The following is an 18,627-nucleotide window of genomic DNA, read 5'->3' as shown; positions in this document are numbered from 1 at the left end:
TATTTTCCCTTCAGATCGTCACAAATGCAACTCATTGTCATCATCAGCTCTCAGCTTAAGGGCCATCTCTGCAGAGGTCATCTCTGATGTCCTAGGTAAGGGGGGGGGGGTGCGTAGTTCTCATCTGAATCACTCCATTCTTAATCTTGTCCTCCAAAGAGGCACACATCCTAGAGGATGAATGTCTTGTGACTGTGAAAACCAGAATCAGTCTTCTGATTAATTGAACTCATTTTAGCCCCCTCTAGAATCCCTGTAAAGGTTATGATTTAAGGAAATTTTTTAAAAAGAAGGCAAATCATATAGAAACATGTGGTTCAAGATGGAAGCCAAATTTGTGATCAATATTTATAGGGAAGCACATGATAAGAAAAGGATAAATTGTGTGTGGGGGGGAAAAAAAACCCTTAAAAAATGGTCTCCAGAATTTTTTTTTCCCTTTCCTTCCTTTGATTAAAACAAATATGGTGCAGTACTTGTTTCCTCATACTAGCGCACAGATGAAGGAGCCAGGCAATCTCCTGAGCAGTTTACAAACAGCATGGTGTCCCCAGAGTTGTGTTAATTGCTGGATAAGAAACAAACATTGGCTTCTTCATTTAACAGATATTTACTATGGCCCAAATATGTGCCGTCTTGATCACACCGAATATCAATCCTTGTCTTCCTGAAGCTTTTAGCGCAGAACAATGCTAAGAATTGGTCCCATCCCAGCGATGCGTTCATTAGACAAAGCAAGGCGAATGCATGTAAGGCTATCAGAAAAATGTGAAGTTCTAGAATGTATGATATTAGCCAGAATAATTAATGATTTTATTTTATTTTATTTTTTTAAGATTTTATTTCTTTATTTGAGAGAGAGCCCTCGTCCCAAAGAGCAGGAGCAGGGGATGCAGGGCAGAGGCAGAAGGAGAACCCATGTGGGGCTGGATCCCTGGACCCTGAGGTCATGACCAGATCCCAAGGCAGATGCTTAACTGACTGGGCCACCCAGACGCCCCAATTAAGGATTTAATGCAGAAAAAACATGTCAAAGGCCTCCAAGATGAAGCCAAGTTTTAACGTCTGGGTACCTGGAGAATGATAGTGTCCCTGACAGAGCAGAGATGCCTGCGGAAACCCAAGGTGACATCCAAGAAGAAATAGGTCTGTTCTGGACATCCTGAGTTCGGGCAACGGCTTGACACTCGAGTGCAAGTGGCCTATGCTAGGCCATCCAAGCAGGCCTGGACTTGGGGAGATCTGGGGTCGGAGACAGACCTTTAAAAACGAAGCAACGTTAAATAAACAGCATGGCTAGGTATCTGGAACTTAACAGGAGCTCCCAAATTTCTTTTTGCTGTTAGCATTCTGAGCATGCCACGCAGTTGTAAATACTAACTACGTGAGAGGAAAAATCGCGAGCTAAAGGGGCAGGATGGCCTGGAGGGGAGGGAGCAAGTGTGTGCGCGAAAGGACAGGGGAGCAGAGATGCCGACGGGGACGAGCCCCCCCTCCCCCGCCCCCCGGACGTGGGACACTGGGAGTCGCTGCTAAGGATGCACCAGGGAAGCAGGGCAAGTTCCGCGGGCACAATCAGGAAAATGAAAACGAACGCACTTGGAGACGATCCGTTCGCCTCCGTACCCCTCGCGACACAGCGCCCGAGCAGCAGGTTCAATCCGGGGCCTGAGCACAGGAGAGGACCCTCCGCGCTGGGCGCGCTCTCGCCGAGCCGATCCCCTGCCCCGGCCCGCCCGGCGCCCCCGCCGCCCCCGCCCGCCCCGCGGCGCCCAACTTGTGCCCCCGCGAGCCCCGCGCGGGGAACGTGCCCCGCAAGCGCGGGAAGTAGGACTAGGGCGGTCCGCGGAGGCTGAGGGGGCACAACTAGCACGCAGGGAAGCGGTAAGTTCTGATTAGTTTTATGACTTTGCCTTCAAGCCTCAGGAGCTCCGCTGATCACGGTTCTGCGACAGGTCGGGGGGAGGGGAGGGGAGGGCGCTGGGAAAGGCAAAAGAAAAAAAAAAAAAGATTCTCGAAACTCTCCCGCAGCTCCGCGCTTTCAGATGCAAATACCTGGCGGAGAGATGCGCGGGCTGCGGCCCCGCCCGCCGTCCGCGCTCCCCTCGGCTTCGCCGCCCCGGGCTCGGGCTGCGCGGATCCGTCAGGAGGGCGCGGGGGGCGGGGTGCGCGGGGGGCGGGGCGCGCGCGCGGGGGTGCGGGCGGGGGTGCGCGCGGGGGTGCGCGAGGCGGCGGAGCGCCCGGCCTCCCGGTAGCCCGCCCGGGTCCGCAGGAGGGGCCCGAGGCTCGGCGGCTGCCGGCCGCGCTCAGCGCCTCCGCGCCCCGCGCCCGCCCCGCGCCCGCCCGCCCTCGCGCCCTCCGTCCGGACGCGCGCCCCCGCTCGCTCGGGACCCGGCGCCTGAGCCGCGCGGGCGAGCCGGCCGGGCCCTCGGAGCGGGCGGAGGCGGCGGAGGCGGCGGAGGCGGCGGCGGCGGGGCCCGGGGCGCCCGCGGCCCGCGGCGAGGCCGTGCCTGGGGCGCGGAGCCCTCCCGGCCGGGCCGCCCGAGGCCTGAGCGCGCGCCCTCTCGGACGCCGAGGCCGGGTCGCGGGTCGCGGGCCGCGGGCGCCGGACGCCGCCGGGAGCGCAGCGAGGCCCCAGGTGAGCGCGCCCGGCCTCGGGAGCCGCGGGCGGGGGCTGCGCGCGGAGTTTGCCGGGGCGTCCCCAAGTTCCCGCCGCGGGGCCGGACAGACGGACGCGCGCGCCGGGTCGGGGGAGCGGGTCCCGGGCTGCGCAGGGGCAGGACCCCGCCCGCACCGCCCGGTCCGAGCCCGCGAGGGGGCTGCGCCTGCGGCTCCTGCACCTGTCGGGAAGGTGCGGCTCCCCGAGGGGCTTCGCTCCCCGCCCCCCCCGCCCCCCGCCGTTGGTCTCGCGCCGCCGCGGTGCGTCCGGCTCGGCGCCCGCCCCCTCCGCCTGGCTTGCACCTGCCCCGGGCGGGTTCGCGTCGGGGAAGGGCGCCCGGTTCGGTTCCCGCGAGTGCGAGGGGGACGCGTCCGGGGCACCTGCTACGCGGCGGCTCGCGGTGTGCAGCCTCCGGGCGTGGATTCCCGAGGAAGGACCTGCTGCCGAATTGCCCTCGCGTTGTAGACCCTTAAACCCTCCGGATCTCTTAACTGTGAGTTCGGGTGAGTAAAGATCGGCGGGGACTTGCCCCAGCGGAGGGCACTGGGGCCCCCGTGAAGACATCGTCGAGGACCGGGCGTCTCGAGGCTTTGGGGATCTGCAAACGGAACCGTGAATATGCTTAAAACGCTTTTTTTTTTTTTTTTTAATGTTGCCGGGGATTATCTTCTGTTTATTAGATCATCGGAGTGAAATATCTCTAAGTAGGACTCGTCCTCCCTAATTCCTATAAGCAGACAGGTGTTCGGGTCATTTTCCATATTGAAGTAGATCAGCAGAACTTTATGGGAGAAAAATAGAAAAATGTGAGTGTACGGCCGGTACTAAGTGACAAGTATACATTAAAAAAAAAATCAGGCTCATATTTTAAAAGAGTTTAGGGACAGTAGCACCCCCCCTTTTTTTTTTAAAGGAAAGTTCGCATTGATACACGGCCAGCAACATCTAAATAGTTTTAAGTGTCTTTATAAAGACAGGTCAGTTGTGGGTAGGGGGGTGCTAAGGAAAGAAGTGATTACATTGGAAGCTTTCAGTAACTCACCAGATATTACTTTTCCCCCCCCCCCAAAAAATAGCTAGACTTTCTGTTTACCCAAGCTCTTGTTACTAGATGAAAAAGGAAAATACATTAAGAGTCCTTTTCTCCGTTTGGGGGGCTATCTGAAATAGTATGAATGAAAATGCAGAAGAATTGAGGCAAGTAGTGAAAGTGACAACTTTGTGAAGTCTGGCTTCTATGTTAGTGTTCAGTATGGGGTGGAGTGGCTGGAAACAATTAGGTAGCATTCCGTGTTAATAGTCTTATCTGGTAAAGTCTGGATAGAACAATAAAATAGTAATCAGTAGTGCGGACCATCACCCTGCTAGAAGCTATTAGGGTTTGCAGCTTTAATAAAAGGGCATTGTGAGCTTACAACGTGAGATACTATTGTGATTAAGGGCTGCAGTAGGTCATTAGAATTGTGTTAACAATCAGCTGACAGACTCACAACTCTTAAGTCTTTGTATATAATAGCAGAGAGTTTTTCCCTCTTTTTCTAATAGAAGGGTAATTGTTAAGCATCTGTATTACTGCAGTTTACCCTTGAATTGACTCTAGTTTTTAGTGTCCAATGAAAAGGAGAGGGTGGGAAGCATACTGAGTTTTGGCTACCGTTCAGCCTTCCTAGATCTAAAAATCAACCCACTGTGTCTCCTCAGGCGTGATTTCTTTGCCGGTCTACCCATCATCCAGCCTTTTAGTTGTTTTGATGGCAAAGCAGTTATAAACTTCTCAGAAGGTATACTGATATGAGGAAGTGAATACATCTTTGTATAGAGTCAAATACTTTCTTGTCAAATCTTTTAGAAATCTTTTATGAAGTACTAAGCACATAAATTGCTCAGTGTTGTGAATATTTATGCTTGAGGGATCTTAACCTTCCTTGATTTTATAAAGGCTTTGGATTTATTGTGTTAGTGGTTTGTAGCATATCAGCATATCGCGGTTCTCTCTCACACATTTTTTTTTTTTTTTTAACTTGGCTGGAAGTCTTCAAAGCCTTAGTTTAAAACGGGAGTTTCAGAAACTTCTAAAATAACGCACATTAGCGTCTTTGCAAAGGGATTGTGATGGAAGCTTTTCTCCTTGGCATGAAGGAATCAGTTGCTTCTAAATGGGGTGCAAAGGGGAGCTGAGGACAAGGAAAAAAAGACATGTGATCAGAGTCCTGTGTGTGACCATCTCCTCAGCCTCTGACAAGCAGAGCAGATCTAGCTGTAACCAGCAATACTCGAGTGCCTCCTCTGGGGATTTGCTGGTTTTGCAGAAAGCTACCCCTGCAAACATTTCCCCCTTGCCGTTCTGCAAGATTCCTCACTGACAAAATTATCAGTGCAAATGACTATGCAGACATCTGTCCATATATTCATCTCAGATTATACTCTAGATTGTCATTCTGCTTGGAATTTCTTTTAGGTTCTTCTGCAGAATGTCTATTGAAACATAATTCCTTTTATTGAAGTCACATGAATCATACCAAGCTCAATGTAAAAGTGAAGGTAAATTAAAAATTAAAATTGACATAGCGGAGATATGTTGCAGAAGTACAAAGGTAAACCACCTCACATATTATTTTACTGTTATAATTGTACATACGTATGTATAGTACATGTATTATTTATAATACTATGTACGATACTGTGCAAATGGCTCAGATGGTTGTGGTTTGTCATTTTTGTTTTTAATTCACACCGGCTTCTTCTCATTAAGTATCAACTCTTGCTCCCCTTTCTTTTTCATTCCTTTTACTCGTGACAGAAGTTATTTGTGCTTAGTTGAAATTGGCTCTGTAATCCACGTAGAGAAGTTCTCCATTCCATGTCTGATAGCCAGATGCACACTACAGGCTGTGTGATTCATTTCCAGGGCCCCTGCCTGAATATTTAGGCCAGTTAACGGTAGGAGGTTGTGGTCTGTGGTTGTAATGTTATCTGGCCCGGGGAGCTAATGGATTTGATCACAGTTTCTTTACGTGAGAAGTCACACATCCGCAGAGGGTCCCCAGCCTCACTAATTAAAATGTAAAAAATTATGCCTTTTAACTAAAAGAGAAGAGGGCTGTTCGATCAGTATTAACATTACTGAAGCTACTACTAAACTTTCAATGGTATGTGGATAAAAGAGGTTAAATGGTAGTGTGTTTCATAGTAGAAGCTAAAGATGGCAATATTAAATCTAGAATGATTATAAGAAGTTAGGAGCAGACAGTCCTTTACAAATACAGGATTTGTAGCAACAACCACCACCACCACATAACCATACATATACATCCTTATATCCTAGGATATTTCTTGAATTGGTGCCCTGTTTCTAAAACAATGAGCTATGGATTACATTCAGTGGAAATAGTTACTATTTATTAACTATTAACTATTACTATTTATTAATACTATTAAATATTACTATTTATTTTTAATTTTTTGCAGAGAGAGGTGATCTTAAAGCTGGATCCTCCTCTCAGTGCTTTTTGTGTGACATATAAATTACAATCGTAAACCACGGACCCCTTTACCCCCATCCTGACTGGGTGCTCCTGACCCCTTCTGGATAGGAATCCTGATGATCTACATGGAGAATTCAAACTCATGGTCATATAGAAATTTGAATAGGATTAAATTTACTTTCCTCGGCATTTGGAGAATATGATACATTCCAAAAATGATAGATTGAAATAAAGATCTTTAGTGTCCGAGTGAGAAATGTTTAACAGACATTTTAAGTTTTCTGTTGTAACCAGTCATGCCCAGGGCCATCCATAACTTGCTGTGTGACCTTGGGCATTTCACTGGAATTCTGTAGATTTGGGTTTTCTTAGCAAAGGAAGACTAGACTGCCTTACCTTGGGGTTTTCTAATGTCTGCTACAGTTCTGTGTTCCCACCACTCAAGGAATCTTCAAACATCAGGAGCAGCGGGTTTAGGGACTTCTTTACATTTCTTTTTGTTGTTGTTTTTTCTTTTTTCCAACATGAGCCCTCAGAAGTACCAAGTGATTACCTTCTTCAGCACTGACGTGACATTCTGTCCCATAAACTTTATCCTTAAAAGCTCTGCTCGTATGTGGTGGTTGGAAAAAAAAAAAAAAAAAACAGTGTGGCCGCAGCTCTTGAAATACTCTTTGTCCTGGATTACTTTCTTTCTATTTGTGGAGTTATGACATCTGTTCATTCATGAATGGGAGATTAGAATACCTTTTCTCTCTTTTGCATTCCCCAGATGTATTAAGTGGTTCTACTTTAAAAATAAGTAAAAGTAACAATGGATAGGTATTATCCTTGTTACAAAGCAGACTACTCTAACTTTGTGTACAGAGATAAATCACAGTGAGGACCTGAGTGGTGACAGGTGGCTGCTGTCCTGGGGAAAACAAGGACAAATGAAAGTCTTTAAAAAAAGGCATTGGATGAATCAGGAGGAGTCTTTTTGTTGAACTTAAATAATGCTATTAAATACTCAAGGAATATTTTTAAAAGGCATCCTTTGTCAGACTGTACAAAAGAACTAATATATAGAAGGTTGTTTTAGAGCCATGGTAATATTGTCATCGTGCCCTCTAACCACTGCTGTGAAATGGTATCATTTCCACTTTTGAACATGTATATTGTTCTCCTTTCATAAGGATCCATTAAAAATATGTTTCTTGTCAAAATGTAGTTCAACTTTAAAGCAGTCTTGGAAATGGCAGTTTCTTCCCAAAAGGCCAACAGCAAGAGTTTTGTTTGTTTGTTTTGTTTTTTTACTGTTACAACTGTGATTTTTTTTTTTGTACTTTTATGTTTTATAGGTTAGTGAGCAAAACATCTTAGGGAATATCAGTTAGATTTAGAGATGTTTGGCCCTCATCCATTATGGATTTTTCAATTCTCATTGATTATATTCTGTCAAATATACTGGCTCCTCAAATGTCATTCTTACAATTGTTTTTCTAGAAAATGCAAATAACTGAATGTATTTTGGGGATATCATGTTCCACATTATTGTGAATTATACCTGTTTTTTTAAAGGAGAGGCACAACTTCTTCAAATCTTTCAATTACCACTAGACAATAAACCATGTGTTAGTGTGGTATACATAAAGTATATTTCAAAACAGTCTCAGACCTGCATCTGATGCAACTCCAGACACAGAGAGCATAAGCATTTGTCCCTTGCCTGTCATTTAGAGAAACTGTGTTGAGAGTCTTTACCTGAGACAAGCCATCGGTTACTTATACTGGACTGCAAAGAATATATTCCACTTTAACTTTGCCACAAGATCTAAAATAGCAATATATTTCCTTTTAACATAATTGATCATCATATTTTATAGCTCAAGTTATTTCTAGAAGGCATTTAAAGAAGCAGTTTAGCATATATAAATTATTGGATAATTAGGCATGTGTTTAAAACTACTCATGGTTCTATATTAATGGAACTGGCTGAGTATGATACATTTCATGCTCCTGGTCATGTGCTTAGCATGTTGCTTTTAATTTAAATGGAACAGGCTCTACAACATTTATGCTCATACTGGTTAGCAGTTGACATGCTGACGCATAAAAAATATTTTTTTGTTACTAAGGGATTTTTAGCCATTGTTTTTAGGTATGATCAAAACACTGTATTAAGAGTATGGTAGTCACTTGATCTGATTTTTAAAAGTGGTTTCACAGAGATGTGAAGTGGAGCAGAAAATCAAGAAAATTTTATAATAATGAATTTGTTGGGGTAAAATAATATCAGCTATTAAGGTTAAATGAATAATAGACTCTACTTGGAAATAATTCTTTGCCACTTAGCTGAACAAAAATAATTGGAACAAAAAAGTAGCATGGTAAAGTGATCTCAGGTCACATAAATGATGTTGATTTAGTAAATACTGTTTGATTTTCACCACCACCCGTTTCCTTTCCATTTTAAATTTCTTTTTTGAGGATTCATTCTGTATCCTCTTGATTAAGGTGTGTTGTGATCATGGTATTAGTTGTGGTTTTCATTTATCTTTAGTCTGGCAAAAAAAAAGGTTAAAAAATACAAGTTTTATTTTTTGATAGGGATTGCATTAAATGTGTAGATTGCTAGGGCAGTATAGACATTTTAATAATATCTGTTCTAATGCATGAGCTTGGAATATTTTTCCATTTCTTTTCGTCATCTTCAATTTCTTTCATCAGTGTTTTATAGTTTTCAGAATATAGGTCTTTCACTTCTTTGGTTAGTTTTATTTCAACTTGCTGATGGTTTTTGGTTCAGTTGTAAATGGGATTGATTCCTTACAAGTATTAACATTAAAATATCAGAGAACAATTTAAATCTTACTCAGATATATAATGTATATATCTTTAATTTTAGGTTATTAACCCAGTAGCAGTTGGTTATTAGCCCACTGTCTTTCAGACATCTGGTTGGCCACTATTCAGTTTTCTCCTCAGATAGAACCTATTGCTGTTTTTCTCCTCAAAGCTATAATGCTACACATTTGTAACTGTCTGGAAGTTGACATAGATCTGTAGAAGTTACCTAACCTGTGTACCAACACATCACATCATTGCTCTGCAGTGTCTTTTTTTTCTGAGCCAGCAACAGTGAACAGGTCAGTTCTCCAGACCTCCAGTGGGTCGCACTCTTCAGCTTTCCCACAGAGGATGCAATGACACATGACGCTGCTTGGATGCAGGGGTCTCTGCTTATTTCTGATGTGACTTTCCCCTTATTAATGCCTGCATGTAAAACTCAAGAGGCAGAAGGAAGGGAGAAGATAAACAGTATGGGAGCCTAGCAGGGAAGGTTGCAGGGCTTGGCTTCGGGGCACAGATGTGAGAGTCAGTATTTAACCCATTGTGAAAAAAAATGACATGTGTGATGGGTTGTGCTCAAATTCATTTATATGCAAAAAAAGTTGCTGTGCTGCCTTTATATGTGTGGATATTTGTGGGAAGATAGAAAGCCTACTTGCGTAGGAAATCTCAAGTTCCAAGTTCACATTTTGATTACTTCTCTTTGAAGACCACAAATAACTAAAGGTTTTTTGTAATGCTTCAGGGCCCTTCATTTCTTTTATGATGCCTCAATGTAGGTCAGGATGAGTTGGGTTGAACTGTTGTACTGGCCTTTACCTTGAAAACCAGATATTATGAAGGAAAGCATGGATTTGGGGAAGCCTGATGAAGGAGCACCTGCCCTGGGACTTTGCCCCTGCCATATCAGGTGTTCATTCCTGGCACAGTCAGTCACTGTCACAACTGTTGTTGAACACATATAAAAATCCCCTACGCCAATCACCGTCATTCACATGTGAGTTTTTGATTTTCTAAGAGCATTCTACAAAGGGTATAATACAATCTTTTATTTGCTACATAAAAGATAATTTTATCCTCCAATAATGTACACGAAGTCAGTTAAAGTATCCTTGTGCACTCTTAACCAGAACTTCAGGAAAGGCAAGGAAAATTTGACTCAAAAGCCTGGCAGGTACTTCAAATACTGCAGAGAAATATGATGGATTTTTTTTTCAAAGTGATTGTGACCCATAAACATGGAAGAGCTACCAAGGAATTTGTATAGGGGCTTACATGATTCATTTACCATATTAAAAAAAAAGTAATAAGCATAATGAAAGGAAACATTCTATAAATGTGTACCAAGAGTCAATTGTGTGTCTGCTTCTGTTCTAGATACTATGATACAAAGGGTGGACATTTCTGTCCATCAAGGTATATATTGATAATAGGTCTTTTAAAACCCTTGATTTAAATAGGAAAGTACAGAACTCTCTGGTTTCTTTCACAAATATTAACTCAGTGACTATAAAGTGACCCATTGCATGTTCTGTGTCTCACAATTTTTATATGTTCTGGCTGGTTTGATAACTTCACAATCTTGTGTGGAAGAGAAATGATCTTCAAGAGGCAAGAGTAATTTAAACGTCTCATGTTAATATTCATGCTAAATTTCATAAATGTGAAAAATGCTTCTTTTACATTCCTGTGACTTTCTTAAATCTCTCTACCCTTTAATTATTAACAATGTGCACCTTTTCACAGCTTAAAAAAGCCAACAAAACCAATTGTATATAATTGTCAAAAGCAGACAAGTTACATCTGTAAAAAAAAATAAGATTTTATAACTTAGCTCATCTCCCTCATTTTGCAAATGTGGAAAACAAAATCCCAGAACGATCCAAGGTCATACAGCAAATGGAGGAAGTTTTAGAGCAAACACCTCAGTGATCCTATTCCTGGTCCAGATTATTTTTCTTTTTCTTATTAGTAAACATTTTGAGTGAACTCAGATCTCTCCAATTCTGATGCCAGTCTTTGACTTAAAAAAATCACAAGAGGACATGCCTTTAGGAAAGAAAGTATTACATTTTTTTAAAGTAATTTGCTGCCATTGTTTATATTCATCTAGAATTTTGGGTTCATGATCCATATAGTTCTCTGGCACTGAGACTAGAGCTATCTAGAATGTTTTCATTCATTGCAAGAGTTGTCTAAGACATTTTCCTATAAATGACGTTAAAATGAGAACATCACAAACTTTCACATCACTAGTATCAAACTAAAAAATATAATATTCCCAACAGCTTTTTTTTTTTAATTAGGGCTTTTAGTTGTGTCAGGCACCATCCTTAATTTTTCCTGATTTGCTTATTTAATCCTACAAAGTAGAAGCAATTACCATCTTTATTTTGTATGTTAGAGGTTTAAGGCTTCATCTCTGGAATTATTCTTAGAATGTAAATCATGTGTCCAAGAATGCATGGCTAAGGACAGAGTCAGCATTTGAATCTTTATCTGATGCAGGTGCTTACAGTTTTTTTTCAGTGTATACTTTTGATAACTTCCCAAATTTTGAATTCCAGAAGTTCATTTGCTACTTAGTGTCTTAAAAGTTGGATGCATTTCATCATGTAACAATGTTATCAAGTCCACTGGAACCATAAAGTAGCTTAAGTAATATAATTTAACTATATCACATTTAAGAGAATCATCTTCAGGACCAAAGTATTTATCTCCTTGTTCTTATGAGAAAACACATTCTCTCGTGAGGAAGTAGAGCAGTGGAACTGAAATGCTCTTCGGCTACAGGTCTCACCTGCTAGACAGTCCTGTCACCACGACTCTAAGCCATCCATCTCCATCCACCAGAACTTGGTTTGCCACTGGTGTGAAGGGAACTTCATGATCTTGGCCCTCTGCATGCTAACAGCCATTCCTACAAAGGTCATCCACTGTGAGTTCTTGGCCATGATTCCTGGCTCATCATAGACTAGTCCATCCCAGTCTCTGTTTCCCAGTCTAAGCACCTACTTACCTTCTTTAACTACAGATAACCTGTCTTCTCAGATGGGTTAGCTGAGACCTCCCTGCAATGAACTTGCAACTAATGCAGGGGGACCTACATTGAAATACAAAGATATGACCCCAAGTTACTTCTTGTTTATAATTCTAAGTCTTAGAATAACTAAGCCTTCCAGAGTGCTATCTAAATGGACCAAATTCATTTTAGATGCTTAGATGAGAGGTTTAGATTTTAGCAGAAGGTGTTCATTGCACAGACAGCAGTAATATGCTCCAATAATAGTTTACTATTTTGGTGGTTCTCAGCATACATCAATTAGCTGTACATTGGATTCTTCTGGAATGCCCTTTAGAATTTCAGAACTTGATAGGGATATTTTTAACACGAATATGTTCATTTGAATAGAGCTCAAAGTCAATGCAACCCATTTCTTAATGGTCATTTTAACATATAGAATATGTTTCATTTTTCTTCTATTAGATAAGGCATTTTCCATAAGCAACTTTACTGTCAGAAATCATCTCATGAGTAACAGACACTCTTGTTATAGGACAGACAGGTAGAAGATGGGAAAGCTGATAATATAGAGACTGTATTTTCTACTTTGATAAGAAACTGTCTTTTGATTTCATATCCTTTGAACTGTTTTTTTCCTCCTCTCTCTCTCAAAAAATGCAAATGTTAACCCTCACCTTAATTATCGAATTGTTGATTTATTTGTAGGTAGTCAAGTGAATTTATAAACCAAAGTACAGCCTGGTGACTTAAGCAAGCCTTTTGCCATATTCCCATTCCTCTGTGTTTTGGGGTATGTTGGGAAGTTTGTCTTGTAACTGATTTTGTATCTCTTACATAATCAAGAATTCTGTATCTGAAATAAGTAGACTTTAGAATAAAAGTTGTTTTGCTTTTGTGCTTCTATTGAAGCATTCTGGATGCACGCTCACTGCGAACCAGTCTTATAAATACAGTGGGGTTTTCTTACCTCTCTAATGATCTCTTCAAGTCCATAAATATTTAGGGAAGAAGGCCCTACTATGCACAAGCCATGCTGTAAGACGTTCAATAAATATTTGTGCTATAACGTAACTGAACATGCTGCACAGCAGACATGACAATAGGTTTGAAGGGTGGAAAATGGAAACTACTGAGCTTGGCAGCTGATCACAATCAAATCAGAACACATCAAAACAGCTGGTGTTCTGTGACTCAGAATCAATCAACCAGTTTTGAATCACCTCATACTTCTTTATTTCTCTTTACAGTTTCACAGAAGAGATTTAAACCAGCATATGTCCTTCCCATTTGTTTAAATCCCTGCTTTGAGTTGCTTTGCTTTCATATTCTAATACCAATGAATGAGACTGACTGTAATATAAAAGAAAAAAAATAAAAGCTAGCATTAAAACGATTTTTAAAATGATGTTCCATTTGTATTAAGTAAACCCTATGTTCAAATAAAATGCCTAGAAGAAACACAAAATTTTAAGATTGTGTTAGGGAATGAGGATAATTCTGCATCAGTGGCATTTATGGGATTTATAAATGGGGCAACAGTTACTGTAAATGTGTAAGTTTCTAATTAATATTTTAATGATTATGCAAATAATGGCATCTTGGGAAAATCAATAGTAAGTTAGTAAATGAAAGTTAAAAGTTATTATGTGTTTTGGTTTCTGACACTGGCTCTTCTTTTTGTTCTGCTAGGTACCTATTACACCATTCTTTGGCGAAGGTTATTCAGCAGTGGTGACCCCTTGCAATCGAACACTCTACAAATTATTATCTCTGGACTCCCAGCTGACACCCTGCCGGAGGCAAGAGCTACTAAGCCAACTGGAACTGTGCCTTTTCTCTTGTCAAGGTTTTTTTCTTACACAGGAAAAAGAAAGAAAAAAAAAAAGATGAAGTTGGGCAAAGTGGAGTTCTGCCATTTTTTGCAGCTAATAGCGCTTTTCCTGTGTTTCTCTGGGATGAGTCAAGCAGAGCTCTCCAGGTCCAGATCAAAGCCCTATTTCCAATCAGGGAGGTCCCGGACCAAGCGCAGCTGGGTGTGGAATCAGTTCTTTGTGCTGGAGGAATACATGGGTTCAGACCCTCTCTATGTAGGAAAGGTAGGGCATTTGGCCTTTCAAAGTCACAAATGATGATTGTGAATGTCTGTGGTTGGATGGAGAGCTGCTATTTTTGCTTTGGGGATGGAAAGCATAAACTGTTACTCCGATGAAATAGACCATGAAGGTTTTGGCATTAGCCACTCTGAAATTAGAGTCCAGATTGTTATCCAGATGTTGAATCCATAACTTAGGGAGTGATGCTCCACTCTAGAAACAGAGGAGGAGTCTACAGATACAAGTTTATCATGATTGTGGCCTACTAATAAAACTTTTATTTCCACAATTAGAACAAGGTTATTCACTAATAAATGAAGAGTAGTAGGTGTGTATAACGCAGTTAATTCTTTTAAGCTTCTTTTTTGCGGGGGAGGGGAGAGTACTGTATAAATGATATACATACTAACTTCATGCTTATATATATCCTTTTTTGATACTTGCAGTTTTTAAACTGCAAAGTGAAATTATTGAGCCTGTTGTCCATCAATTATGAGCGGTTCTAACCCACTTTTCTAAGCGGTGGTCTTGTTTTGATGGATCTGTTGTTTTGTTTTTTAGATCTTCCTTTAAGTTAAAAAAAAAAATGAATGGGAACAGAAGTCAGTTTCTAATTGATATCAGACCACAAGTGGCCAGTTTGTGGCGCATGTTTGGTAGCCTAGGGGTAGCCAAATCGGGATTTTTTTTTTTTCACAGCTTCTTTCTGTCTAAATATTTGGGCAGGGGCTTTCCAGTCAAGTGCTTTCTGAACTGAAGGGCCCTTCAAGAGAGCATGTCCCTACCATCCTCATATCTTTAGAGACTGTTTCCAGTCTCTAATCTACTGGCAGGTTTGATTATGGTCATTTATTAGTAAAGATTTCCTGAATTTCTCAGTTTGGTGCTGAGTGCTGGTAAAGAGTTTCTAAGTAGTGCGTGCCGGCAGGATATCTATACATCTGCACTTCTGCTCTTCACTTTGCCAGTTTTATGCGTCTATTCCTGATAAAAATGAAGGACAGCAAACTGATGAATTTATCCATGAGTGAAATTTTCAACTTTGAATGACTGAGGAAGAATGTTTGCTATTTAAACCATGGGTCATTGTTTCATTTGAACACATCTTAAGTAAGTGAAAAATCTGTTTTTGTTGATGGGTATCTACATGAGTCAAGGTAAACTTTATTATTATTTTCCTTTGATGCTTCTATATTTTACAAATACTGACTGATACTGTATTATAAACAAAGAGGACTTGAACAAGTTAAGAGTTTCTGGGGATGTGGGTTAGGATTTTTTTGTGGCCCAGTGGTAGCATTTTTGTGCCTTAAGAGAGGACACGTAAGTACACAGGTACACAAGGAGTTTTTTCATATATGTTTTATGGCCATTCTTCCTTTATCAGTAGTACCATCTCTCTCTCAATCTGTCTTATTCATTTCCTTGTAAACAAAGTGAGAGCGATAATCATCATGCAGTGTTATTGACGGAATTTGGCCCTTAATTTCATTCATTTCAATGCGTATTTAACAGATTCATCAAACTTTTTTCAGCAGATAGGTATGTAATATTCAGCTAACTCATAAAGAATCAGTAGTTATGAGGTGAAATCACACTTTTATGGGAATGTAAAGTTTTCTAAAGGCAACTGAAATATTCCCATTAATTTAGTCATAAATGGAGTTGCTGCAATGAGGTTGACATTTCAAAGTGAGCGTCATTTAAAATTTTAAAAACTGGGATGTCTGGGTGGCTCTGTGGTTGAGCATCTGCCTTTGGCTCGGGGCGTGATCCTGGGACCCTGAGATCAAGTTCCACACAGAGCTCCCCATGGGGAGCCTGCTTCTTCCTCTGCCTATGTCTCTGCCTCTCTCTCTGTGTGTTTCTCATGAATAAATAAATAAAATCTTTAAAAATTTTAAAATACCCTTATTTTTAATTTTAAAAATGTTGTATCATAATTGAAAACACTTCTATCAAAATAATCCCTGTAAGGCCATTTAGAATAACAAAAATACATACCCCTAGGTGACTTAAATTCCAAATGCATGTGAAGCTACTAGGCAATGCTATTGTTATTTTTCTAAGAGAAATTGTGTGGTCTCTTGATTAGTAAAAGAGATGTTCTGTGCTTCCCTTTCAATTAATCAGAAACTGTTGCTTGGTAGATTTTATGTGACAGGAAACAAGTTTGTGTTTATCCTTTGCAGGCTGTATATTGGGAGTTCAGTACTGCCACTCACAGTAAAAGAATGTCCAGGATGATAAGTCGGTTAAAAAGTAAAACAAACGAAACAACAAAGCCTTGATTGACGAAAACAGACAAGTCCAGGAAAAAGCCAGTAAAGTAATTTGAGATGGAGAGGGAATTTATAGACAAGACACAGAAGCCTTCAAAAAACCAATTTACATTTGCTTGGAAGGAGGTAGTGAGAACTTGAATACTTCAGATTGTATATGTGAGATGATGAAATGATTCTCCTTAGGTTGGCAGTCTCAGTAAACAGTTATTATAATGATTTTGACCTCAGTACATTTTCGATCATTTGGGATATGTAGAATAAATATATTTTCCTTATTTTTGTAAGGTGAGGAAGGTAATGACTGTGACCAGAAGTTTTCACAAGACATAAAAAGATGAAAAAGAAATTGTAGATGAAATATGAAAAATGGAGAGGCGGATGTTCATGAGAAAAAAAGAAGGAATACAATCATTATGTTTTACAGACATGTATTTAACCTATAGCTAATTAGACAGTTGGAGTCCTGGTCTTCCTGACAAAAATCCATTACTTAATTTGGAAAATATAAATAATGTCCGTGATAAACTTGATACCTTAATTTGATCACATAATGGATATGTACAGTGTGTGTCAAACTAACTTTAGTTCAATTGAAGACTTTGCCACTTCCTACTAGTTGTAGAATTTTGGTTAATTATCTAATATTGCTAATACTTAGCTTCCTCATCCGCAAAATGGGAAGAGTGATAACCTATAATTGAAGTCTCTTTCTGAGAATGAAATCAAAATATTTGGAACATATATATATTTAACCTAGACATTCTGTTTATCTACTACATATTGTTTATAAAATGATGGAATATGGATGATCTGTTGTGTTATATGTCCATTATTGTATTTGTGATCCTTCAGGTGAAAACAGGCATTATTTTATGTGCTAAAGACTATTTAAACATATTATAGATATTTAGGAGAATGGTCTGTGTTGGCTATGCTTAGAAATACAGCATATTTTTGTATTTGTATATGATTAGACTATGGCAAAAATGTGCTTAAGTGGATAATCCTATATTGAATTCACATGTCAGAGAAATCATCTATAATTTTTTAGAACTTCTAATTTGGAGATCACATTTATGGTTGGTGGGCAGCAAGATCAGTTAAATGTACAGTAAATAAGATTTGGTCCTTAGGACACTGAGTAGAATGAGGTCAGAAGATGGCTGTGACCTTGTTATTTTAACCATCTACTGGGTCTGACTAACATAAGTCAAGATCAAAGCAGAGCAGTCTGTTGAAGGGGACCAGCAGGTCTTCTAAAACCCTCACCAAGAGACCTTCACGGTACACATTTCTTGGTTGTGTTACAATCTCACATTTATCACCAGCATCTCACCTTGTTCTTGTGATGCAAACTAAACTGCAGAATCCAAATGTATAGACTTAAGGAAACCATCACAGACATTACTGTAGCAGGATTCTTTTTAATTGAGACATAATTGATATATAGCATTGTATTAGTTTTAGGCGTACAACATAGTGGTTCAATATTTGTATGTATCGTGAAATGTCCACTGCAGTAAGCCTCATTAACATTTGTCACCTCACACTTACATTTTTCCAGTTTTATTTTTTCTTATGATGAGAACCTTTTAAAGATCACTTCCCTTAGGAATTTTTAGATATGCAGTGGAATATTATGAACTATAGTCACCATGCTGCACAGAGTACCGTTTTAAAGAGTAATAGTGCACCGTTCCCTAAGAGTATTTCTTAGTTAGGTTATGCCCATTTTCCTGTCCTTTTACAGGAAAAATGAAGTGGAGAGTCTCTTCCTTCCCACTGTAACTTAATGCCACCTGAATTGGCTATGTGAAGTACACAGGAAGTAGCAGTTTCTAGCCATCTCATTGCATCACAGAGCGTGTTTCTAGATTAGTCTTTTCCTCACCTTGGCATCTTGGCATTTCTCACTTAATGTCCCCTAACCATCTCACACACACACACACACACACACACACACACACAAAGTCGACAGAACCACTGGCTTCTGTTACAGGTATTAAGTGTTTTTCATCTCTCCTACTATAATGGGCTGCCAGCTGATCCCTGCGCTCTGGGCTGTTACTTTCACTGAAATGTGTGCTTCGTGCCTCTTCCACAGTCCGCTTCACTAGCTGTTAACATCACTCTTGCCTTTTCTGCTACTCCCCTTCCTTCCCTCATTCAGGGAGGATTTATACCTGTGTGTGCCCCCCCCCCCCATCGAAATCACATATACAGAAATGCAGTGCGGGATTCACTCTGC

The 18,627-nt window shown here is 40.8% G+C and overlaps 1 protein-coding gene across 3 annotated transcripts in view; it reads left to right on the top strand.

Annotated features, from left to right (window-relative positions):
- Nucleotides 1–2,556: 2,556 nt before the first annotated feature.
- CDH7 (cadherin 7) overlaps nt 2,557–18,627 on the top strand; it is a 125,040-nt gene continuing 108,969 nt past the window's right edge. Inside the window, exons 1-2 of one of the 3 annotated variants that reach the window (XM_025422064.3) lie at nt 2,557–2,638; nt 13,691–14,097. In XM_025422064.3, the coding sequence (XP_025277849.1) occupies nt 13,888–14,097 (210 nt within the window). In that variant the 5' untranslated portion in view covers nt 2,557–2,638; nt 13,691–13,887. Of the gene's footprint in view, nt 2,639–2,974; nt 3,163–13,690; nt 14,098–15,062; nt 15,205–18,627 lie in introns of those variants that run through there. The other 2 variants (XM_025422065.3, XM_035707258.2) reach the window with 2 other exon arrangements.

This window comes from Canis lupus, chromosome 1 (genome assembly GCF_003254725.2).
Source record: "Canis lupus dingo isolate Sandy chromosome 1, ASM325472v2, whole genome shotgun sequence".
In the NCBI taxonomy this organism is placed as follows: domain Eukaryota; kingdom Metazoa; phylum Chordata; class Mammalia; order Carnivora; family Canidae; genus Canis; species Canis lupus.
Note: the sequence above shows the minus strand (reverse complement) of the source record. Positions and strands in the feature narration are given on the sequence as shown.